Genomic DNA, 9,629 nt, shown 5'->3' on the forward strand with positions numbered 1-9,629 from the left:
ACATTATATGAGTCTTCTAATATCCCACAGAAATTTAAGTTGTTTGGTCCGATATTAAAAAAGTTATTCCGTTTTGAAGGTGTACGAATATTAATAGAAGTCACTGTAGGACTAAGATCAGTGCGAATATGAAATGCCTGAAAGAAATTGGATTTCTCGGGCAGCGCGTGCTACGATTAATTTAGATATAAACGTGATTCCCTTAGCAAATGGACTGGAGGTAGATTATAGACTGGGATCAAATTGCAGACCCCAGGCTTAAATTACACTCTCTAATCGACGATAATCAGTGTAAATACACGTTGTAAGGAGCGCGATTAATAAAACAAACAAACTACACTTTCCGTTTTCCCACCCTCTGACGAAGTTTCTTAACGTTTTCTGTTCTTCGTACAGAATTTAAACGTACAAAGTAATGTCTAATATGTATAGTGTAGAAAAATGTGCGTAGTGAAAGTGTTTTTTATCTCTATATGTATGTTAATGAAAATTCAGTTTTGCATAAAAGTCCGCAGTCTACTAATCAATTCCGCTGTCGACTAAGCGTAGATGAAAGTATACATAACTTCTGTTGAAATCGACTTTCTGTGAATTGTGGGAAAAATTACTCGGACGTGGAAGTTAATTTTATCATTTATTCACTTCTTTCTGTTTAACTAGCAAAGGAGTCAACTTTTATTGCCATTTGGTATATTTTTCAGATTTTAAATATTAGTCTTACTTTAAAAGGACTAGGTGAAAATTCGTTATTTCTTTATGCCACGTAAAAGTGGATTAATTTTATGGGTCTCGTTTTTAGCGTTACGACTAAATGGATGGATTGAAAGCTTTCTGTATGTTTTTTCGAACGTTAATGGATTGATTCTCGCCGATAGGATAACGGATACAATTTTTATTTGTGTTTCACTCTCGCTTTTAATACAATGTATATTTAATATTACCAAATCTTGCACGAGAATTTTTTTTACTAGGAAACTTATATATATTACGATACAAAAAGTAATGAATCTGATTTAGTTCTCTGCATGAAGCATGACATTATCCTAATGTCAAAGATATTTTGGAAGTTTATAATTTATCATGTAAATTGCATAACGTGAAGAGACCGCAAAACTACGTTCGGTCAATTAATATTGGTACAGATCGCTTTTTAATTTTTGTTGCATAATCTGAATGTAATCGATTAAAAAGAATTAAACATAACATTCTAGTTGTTGGAACTCATCGATTAAGAACATTCTGGTCACTAGAATTCAAGATATTAGATACGACAAATACTGAAAGACATATACTAAGAGGGACCCCTTTAAGTCTGATAAATCTTCGAAATTCACTAAATTCTGTGAATTTTTATGGAACATAAATTATGGATCAATTTATTTAGAAAAATTCTTACATGTACTACTCGTATAATAGTACAGATCTGATCTTTTTCACATCTTTTAATGCACTGTAACTTGCAAAATAATATTGTTAATTAAATTCAATTGAAATTAATTGTCGTATATTTTGAAAACTTCATGAGTTTTTTTCAACTAGATTGTCATTCTAGTAAAGTGTATAAATAATAGAGTGTATCAGTGTTAGAGAGATCTGTGAATTTCGTCCACACTTTTCATAAGTTGCAATCAGAGATAAACATTGCAATTAGCATTTATTATTTGAAATATGAACATTTATTGAATTTTTTCCAGTATTAATCGCGGATCGAATGACTTGACAAAATTCTGACATGTTCTAGTATGGTTCTGATCTTTTTCATCAATTGTTATCCACTAGAATCGAAGAAATTAAATATTAAAGAAAAGAGAAATCATATATCAAGGGAATAATACCCCTCCAAGTTTGGCAATATTAAATACCTATTAATTTTCCAATAAATGAATTCCTAAATTCAAGTGTTTCTTTTTGCAAGTTGTTTCATACGTGGATGTAATCAAAATAAATTGTGAATGAGAAAAACGGTTCCCAGAGGAAAAGTTCTCATAATCTTACTCTTAGTACAATGTACATTTAATGTTACCAAACTTCTCAAGACAATTTATCTTTATTTAAAAACTCTTATACATTACGATACAAAGAATAACGAATTTGATTTGCTTCTCCACGTGGAGAACATATAATTATCTCTAAAACATGATATGTTCGTACTGAGGAGATTCGAAATGAATGGTATGACAGATTTAAAACTCGAAATAAGAACCACTTGTCCCGATTGCACAAATCCACGAAGAACCACCTACGCCTGTACATCTAAAACTGTTCTTACACTCGCGCAAACCAGATTAAGTTTCCTGGGCACATAATCGAGTTAGACTCGAGCTTTCCTCGCGATATATCCGATAATATCAGATTTCCAGAATTTAATGAACCAAGTCTGCAAGTAGTGTGTTATTCATCGTACACTACGTGCCACCATGTTCTCGGAAGGATCACAGGACAACAGATGATGATTCACGCTGAGCGGTGGGAATAATCTATATGTACTCACGTCCTCGTAGTTGTTCCTCGCGTCCAGGATGTAGCTCTTCTCATTCGCGTCCAAAGCCATTGCCGCGGGTATCGATAAGGGATGAAATTCGAACAAACCGGATAATGTATGAAAACGAATAATGAGAAGCTTAAAGGGAAGGTTCGGCGCGAGAGTAGGATTGAGCAGACGTCTGAGGCGACTGCACCCTTCCTATCTGACCGAGCCGCCGTTCGCCACCCTCTTGCAACCCCTTCCAGCGGCAGCGTGCACGAACGTGGACATGTATACGTTGGTTGCGTGCGCATCAGTTTCTTTCTGCGTTATCGTTTTGCCTCCCTTATCGCCTACGCTCCTTTCTACTACTCTGCATATGAAAAATTATAAGAAACTGTTATCTAACAATATTTTTCTACGAATTTCGAAGACAGCGAAGAAACAAAGCCACAATTCTCACAATTTTCTCATTCTTCAAATATAATTCCACTGTCTTTATTTGATAAAAAAATACTCTTCTCTTTTTTAATTCATTCTATAAATATAGTGACTCCATCAATTTTCTGACACATTTAAAAATAGAATAACTTCTTTAATATTGGATTAAACAACTTCATTTTCTATGGTATGTTAGAAGGCCTGGTTTACACATAATAAGCGACAAAAAATTGAATAAATATACTGTTCAGCAGAATCTTTAAGAAAAAAAACTGTTTTATTAGGATGTCTAATAAAACAACCCGTTTGTAAATCTAAGTTCTATGCATGTACAAAGATTCATAAAAATCGATGAAAGCATAACAAACTTAGACGCATCCAAACGTATAACAGTTCTTCAATTTATCTCAGTAGTGGACTGAAAGTTGTAAAAAACTACGATTTATGCAATTTCTGATCGCTCGTAGCTTACAGTAACATTAAACGATTTTTATGAAACTTCGTACATATTCTTCTTTTTAATAGCAATTTTTTTCAATTTCTTGTTACACATTATGTAAAAAACCAGGCCTCCTAACATTCCAAATAAAATTCAAATCGTTTGCTCCAATTTTAAGGCAATTATTCTGCTGTACCCATTTAATATTGACTGCGACTAAATATTATATATATATATATTAGGAGGCTTAGTTAATAAAATAAGTACATGGTTTTTAATTTCCTTTATTTAAAATTAAAAACCATGTACTTATTTTATTAATTAAGCCTCCTAACATCCCAAAGCAAATGATTAAAAAAATTAATCCGTTTTGAGATGTGCCTGAATATTAATGTGAGACACTGTACTTCCACAACCTTTATCTTATAAAAACTACTCTTTTTTATTTTTTAAATTATTCTATAAACAGTCGATTTCACAGTTGAGGAACCAAGTCTCATCTTTTTCATTTATTGCATTGATTAATTGCAAAAAGCACTTGATAAACACTTAAATTCACCATTGCGAGTTATCATTGCAACAATATTATTTTATCCCCACTAAAGTGAAATGAATCTGCCGCTGTACAGCATTCTTGGGGACCACGGAACTAAAATGACTGGGACGAGAGTGTACGATGGTAAAATATTTTCTGGTGCGAGTTTCGCGATATTCGTGTGTATGCATCGTATTTTTCAACTGTTTCATGATGTTAAAGGTCGTCGACTAGAATGCAGAGATACTTCGGAGGTGATGCTAGTCCGTGGTTTACATGTTAATCAAATTGTTTTGTTGCCGACGTTTTCGCATTCGATAAGATGTGAATTCATGTAATTGGCATGCACATATTTTATATTTCCATTCGGAAATGTACTGACGATAAAGTCTCCGCTTGAACGGATTGTACAGAGTCCGAGCAATCGCTAAATAAATACATTAGGAAACTCCTCAATGATTAGGAGACAAATTTTAAGACAGTGGATAAATAAGAAAACGTGTTTATATTTCCTACATAAATACACCGACGAAATACCTCGATGATTAGAAGAAACATTGCAAGACGGTGGATAAAAAAATTTGTTTATATTTCGTAAATAATGGTTTACACATAATAAGCGACAAAAAATTGAATAAATATACTGTTCAGCAGAATCTTTAAGAAAAAAAACTGTTTTATTAGGATGTCTAATAAAACAACCCGTTTGTAAATCTAAGTTCTATGCATGTACAAAGATTCATAAAAATCGATGAAAGCATAACAAACTTAGACGCATCCAAACGTATAACAGTTCTTCAATTTATCTCAGTAGTGGACTGAAAGTTGTAAAAAACTACGATTTATGCAATTTCTGATCGCTCGTAGCTTACAGTAACATTAAACGATTTTTATGAAACTTCGTACATATTCTTCTTTTTAATAGCAATTTTTTTCAATTTCTTGTTACACATTATGTAAAAAACCAGGCCTCCTAACATTCCAAATAAAATTCAAATCGTTTGCTCCAATTTTAAGGCAATTATTCTGCTGTACCCATTTAATATTGACTGCGACTAAATATTATATATATATATATTAGGAGGCTTAGTTAATAAAATAAGTACATGGTTTTTAATTTCCTTTATTTAAAATTAAAAACCATGTACTTATTTTATTAATTAAGCCTCCTAACATCCCAAAGCAAATGATTAAAAAAATTAATCCGTTTTGAGATGTGCCTGAATATTAATGTGAGACACTGTACTTCCACAACCTTTATCTTATAAAAACTACTCTTTTTTATTTTTTAAATTATTCTATAAACAGTCGATTTCACAGTTGAGGAACCAAGTCTCATCTTTTTCATTTATTGCATTGATTAATTGCAAAAAGCACTTGATAAACACTTAAATTCACCATTGCGAGTTATCATTGCAACAATATTATTTTATCCCCACTAAAGTGAAATGAATCTGCCGCTGTACAGCATTCTTGGGGACCACGGAACTAAAATGACTGGGACGAGAGTGTACGATGGTAAAATATTTTCTGGTGCGAGTTTCGCGATATTCGTGTGTATGCATCGTATTTTTCAACTGTTTCATGATGTTAAAGGTCGTCGACTAGAATGCAGAGATACTTCGGAGGTGATGCTAGTCCGTGGTTTACATGTTAATCAAATTGTTTTGTTGCCGACGTTTTCGCATTCGATAAGATGTGAATTCATGTAATTGGCATGCACATATTTTATATTTCCATTCGGAAATGTACTGACGATAAAGTCTCCGCTTGAACGGATTGTACAGAGTCCGAGCAATCGCTAAATAAATACATTAGGAAACTCCTCAATGATTAGGAGACAAATTTTAAGACAGTGGATAAATAAGAAAACGTGTTTATATTTCCTACATAAATACACCGACGAAATACCTCGATGATTAGAAGAAACATTGCAAGACGGTGGATAAAAAAATTTGTTTATATTTCGTAAATAAATACATACATACTTACATCAATGTTAATTCTTACATAGATAAAAGTATAACGTGATCGCTAAGTCGCAGGCATTTAACCCGTTCACTTGAAATTCGCAGTTATTTCATTTCGTGCTATATATATATATAAAGCGAACGGGTTAACTAATAATCGTCGATTATATTAATTATTATTGTAATTTGTGGAACTATGCACCGCTCGAAAATCCACAGTGGAGCAGTTAAATGGGATCACCTAACAAAGTTGCAAATTTTTTAATTGCCGCATTAACAATTAACGATTAAATTTCTCTAAATCTCAATCGATAATCGGAGTGTTCTTTAATTAAGAATTAAAATTCGACCGTTGATTCTATTTTCTCCTAATTAAAAATTGAAATTTAATCTGTAATTGAAATTTTGTAAAAATAAGAATTAGGAATTAATAATTAAATTTTAGTTCCTCAATTAAAAGAATTGATTAGTCAAATTTGTATTAAAAAATGAACATTAATTGCCAATTGGCGTTCGGTTGAATTAAAAATTTAATCTGTCACCTACGTACCTCCCTTATTTACTATTGTATAAAAATACTTCTCAGGACAGAGTTCCACTATTTCGAGGCACATATGCATCGATGAGTAAACTTCTTTTTCAGTCTCATTATTTTGCCCAGTTTGATATCTTATCAGATTTAAGAGATTACGAAACAGATTTTTACTCTCAATGATAGTTATTCAAAAAATCCGAAAATTAGTAGCAGGAGTAATATCTTTATTTAGATCGTTAAATTTGTTCATTCACGCTTTATATATTTACCAAGAAATAGATGTACTATGCCATTTAAAACATTATAAGGCGAATTTGATATCTTGTAACATAATGACACTGAAGAAATCTACCGACCAATCCACGTGTCCGTTGAAGCACTATAATTTCGCCCTGAAAAATTATTTAATTCAATAGTAAATAAGGTAGATGTTTTAGCTGATTCCTGTATATTCAATCACATTGCAAAATCACAAATTATAATTATCTTTCCTTTTTACTAAAATTTTGCGACGATAGAAGACATAAAAACTTCCTGATGCCACCATCAAACGTGAATTTATTAAAGCACGATAAAAACAACAGAAGCACTTTTCTATAAAATCGATATACAAGTATGTTTAGTTGGACAGAAATCAATTAATTTCATTTATCAAAAATTCTCATTAAAAATCAAATGTTTGCGGAAGAATAAATTTTTTTAAACTAATGTTCCATAAACTGCATTATTTAAAGTAATAGCTGCTAAAACTACTATTTTCATCACAAACAGTTATTATTTTAATGACTAAATCAACGTTGTTGTCTATCCAAAAAAAAATTTATAAAACGTGTAATATTACCCCTGACAAAAAGTTTTTAAACCTATTATGCAAAACGAATTATCATTAGAAATTATAAAAGTGGTATTGTGGATACCGATCGAAAAAGTTTTCATCAGGGGTAGTATGAATACAAATTAATGCTCACGCTCTCTAGTTCTCGACAATTCAGGACTGCCTCGAAGGATTTTGACAAGGTACCACGAACCATCCATTATTCCCGGAGACCGTGGGGCCCATTTGAGCGTTGCTCAATGCGGCACTATTTACCCTTTGACTTTTCATAATCTCTAATTGCCGCTTTAAATTACGGTACAGCTTTATTAAAGATTCCTGAAATTGAAATGAAATAAAATTAATTAGTTTCTAGTATTTTATAGTTATTAGTATTAATAAGCGAAAATTAGCCTTCAATGCAACATTATCTAATTACAAAATCTGTGTCGTAGTGAAAAACATAGTTCGACATCAATTGTTCATAAAGTCATTAATAATGAACTAATTCGGGTTATTCACAGCTCAAATTAAAGCTTGAACTCTTTACGTTAGTTCTGTTTCTCTTGCAAATTTAGCTAAATCCAGTATTAATGAGTGAAAATCAATCTTGAGTCGAACATTATTTAATAAGAAAAATTATACCCCAATGAGCACTATTTTTCAACTTCAATTGTAGATCATTTTTTATTTCTGAATGACACAAATGAGGTGCTAAAAGTCATAATGGTATAAGTTACTTTTCGGCCAAGTTGTAATTTGCATTGCTTTCTTCACTCTACGAATGCTAGTACGATAAAAAAAAACGTTAAGTAAATTCTAGCTCATCTCTTTAGCAAATTGGTAACAGCATAAAGCAGTACCATTTCCGGAACCATTGCCATTCCAAAAAATGACATACACTACTATGAATTTTAACTCTTCAAATAATAGTTAACTACGTCTGAACTCACTTTCTCGTCTTCCAGTTTCCTGAGTTCCTCCTGCTGTCGCAAGCTGTCAAGGGTCAAATTTTTAACCATCTCGTTTTTGTGTTGACTTAACAACGCAATTTCTGTTTGGACCTTCAAATATTCTTGCGCTAGCTGTTTATGTTCTTCAAAAATTTCTTTCGACTTCTCGCAGGTCTGATCGGGCGTCAATGGCCTTAGATCCGCATCCAACAAGCGATAAACGTTGTCTAAGTCTTTATCAGTCGTGCTGTTACCTGAATCATAAATAAAAATTACCTTGAAAACTGAATTCTCAGAAGGGAAAAGTATCACCTATAAAAAACGTAGTATAATTTCCCGTCTAAGTCACTTGTTCAGTGATTTAGTGGTTGAAAGGTGTTGGATATATATTTACAAGTTAAATCATTTCAAATTGGAATTAATTTTAGAACTCCTATATTTATTCTGAGGACAACAACAATGCTATATCGCGTAAGACAAAGACCGCGTTTTAACTCAAACACCTTAACGCTCGTCAATTTTTATAAGAACTGGTCTCTTCTATTTAGTCCAGTATTTTGTTACTTTTCATTTCATTTTAAAACGTAATTCCTGCCGATGGCTATCAAGGTTTGTCACGCCAAGTTCGAGTATCGAATTGCTTCAGTAAGAATTATTAACGTCGAATTAGATTTCGTGCAACGGAAGCTCCCTGATATCTGAGAGGACTTAGAAGAAGAAAGTACTAACGTAGCAAAACCCAGCACCGCTTTAGGGTGTCCGTGGTGACGATGTTCGGGTATTCCTCGCACATTTCCAAATACCAGAGCCTGTCGAGGCTTCGTTCATAATAGAATCAAGTACCGCCTTCACATGAAATGTGTCACTCTCCAGATTAAAATGCTATGCCACGAAAACCACTCGCTCCTTTCAACCCGGAAGAATTGCCGATCGTTCGAACTCGTTCGTAGAAAGAGAAATACGAAAAAGGGAGGTTGTGGTGAGAACGTAATTTGTGAAGGAACGAGAATTTCTCCTCGATAACGAGAACGAGATGAAAAAGAAGAAAGAGAGGAGGGAAAGATCCGTCGTTCTTGGTGGTGCGTCGGGAGAGCACTAAACAAACGTTCGTCTATATTGGGCCTGGTGAGTCAGCCACACCTGCTTCGAGGTATCCCCCACCAGACAGAACGTGCTAGCACGAGCCAAGAAGAAAATACGATTCCTCGGCTCTTAATTCATCTTCAGGGCTGGATTAAATCGAAGCTCTCGTTTCCATATCGATGCCACACAACTGACAATTAAACAAGTATATCCTGGTAATTACAATTAGACCAATACTTTGTCAATTATATTAAGAATGCCGAAATGTGAGAGAGCTGCTACTAAAGAGGGTTGCAAATCTTTTAATTACCGCATTAACAATCAACGATGAATTTTTTTTTAATCTTACTCGATAACTGGAATATTTTTTAATTATGATTTTATTTCTTTTATTC

At 33.1% G+C, this 9,629-nt stretch overlaps 2 protein-coding genes across 5 annotated transcripts in view; both read right to left on the bottom strand.

Moving 5' to 3' along the window:
* The window catches only part of LOC108625356 (putative sodium-coupled neutral amino acid transporter 11), a 15,532-nt gene extending 11,533 nt beyond the window's left edge, over positions 1-3,999 (bottom strand). For both annotated transcript variants that reach the window (XM_026813836.1, XM_018025308.2), the window contains exons 1-2: positions 3,904-3,999; positions 2,492-2,837 (exon numbers count right to left, since the gene is read on the bottom strand). In XM_026813836.1, coding sequence (XP_026669637.1) covers positions 2,492-2,551 — 60 coding nt within the window. In that variant the 5' untranslated portion in view covers positions 2,552-2,837; positions 3,904-3,999. The remainder of the gene's footprint in view (positions 1-2,491; positions 2,838-3,903) is intronic.
* A 1,826-nt stretch (positions 4,000-5,825) lies between these two features.
* On the bottom strand, positions 5,826-9,605 carry LOC113464388 (mitogen-activated protein kinase kinase kinase 7-like). Of its 3 annotated transcripts, none has more exons than XM_026813832.1 (4): positions 8,881-9,605; positions 8,152-8,405; positions 7,353-7,537; positions 5,826-6,090 (listed from the first exon to the last, which is right to left on the bottom strand). In XM_026813832.1, the coding sequence occupies exons 1-3, from the start codon at positions 8,942-8,944 to the stop codon at positions 7,373-7,375; spliced, it is 483 nt and encodes a 160-aa protein (XP_026669633.1). In that variant the 5' UTR covers positions 8,945-9,605; the 3' UTR covers positions 5,826-6,090; positions 7,353-7,372. The 3 variants fall into 3 exon arrangements, with proteins under 3 accessions (XP_026669633.1, XP_026669632.1, XP_026669634.1); XM_026813831.1 differs by having other exon boundaries at positions 5,826-6,240; XM_026813833.1 differs by lacking the exon at positions 5,826-6,090 and adding an exon at positions 6,275-6,776.
* Between the last annotated feature and the right edge of the window lie 24 nt (positions 9,606-9,629).

The sequence above is a fragment of the Ceratina calcarata genome, unplaced genomic scaffold, assembly GCF_001652005.2.
Source record: "Ceratina calcarata isolate Rehan_Ccalc_2016 unplaced genomic scaffold, ASM165200v1 scaffold351.2, whole genome shotgun sequence".
Taxonomy (NCBI): domain Eukaryota; kingdom Metazoa; phylum Arthropoda; class Insecta; order Hymenoptera; family Apidae; genus Ceratina; species Ceratina calcarata.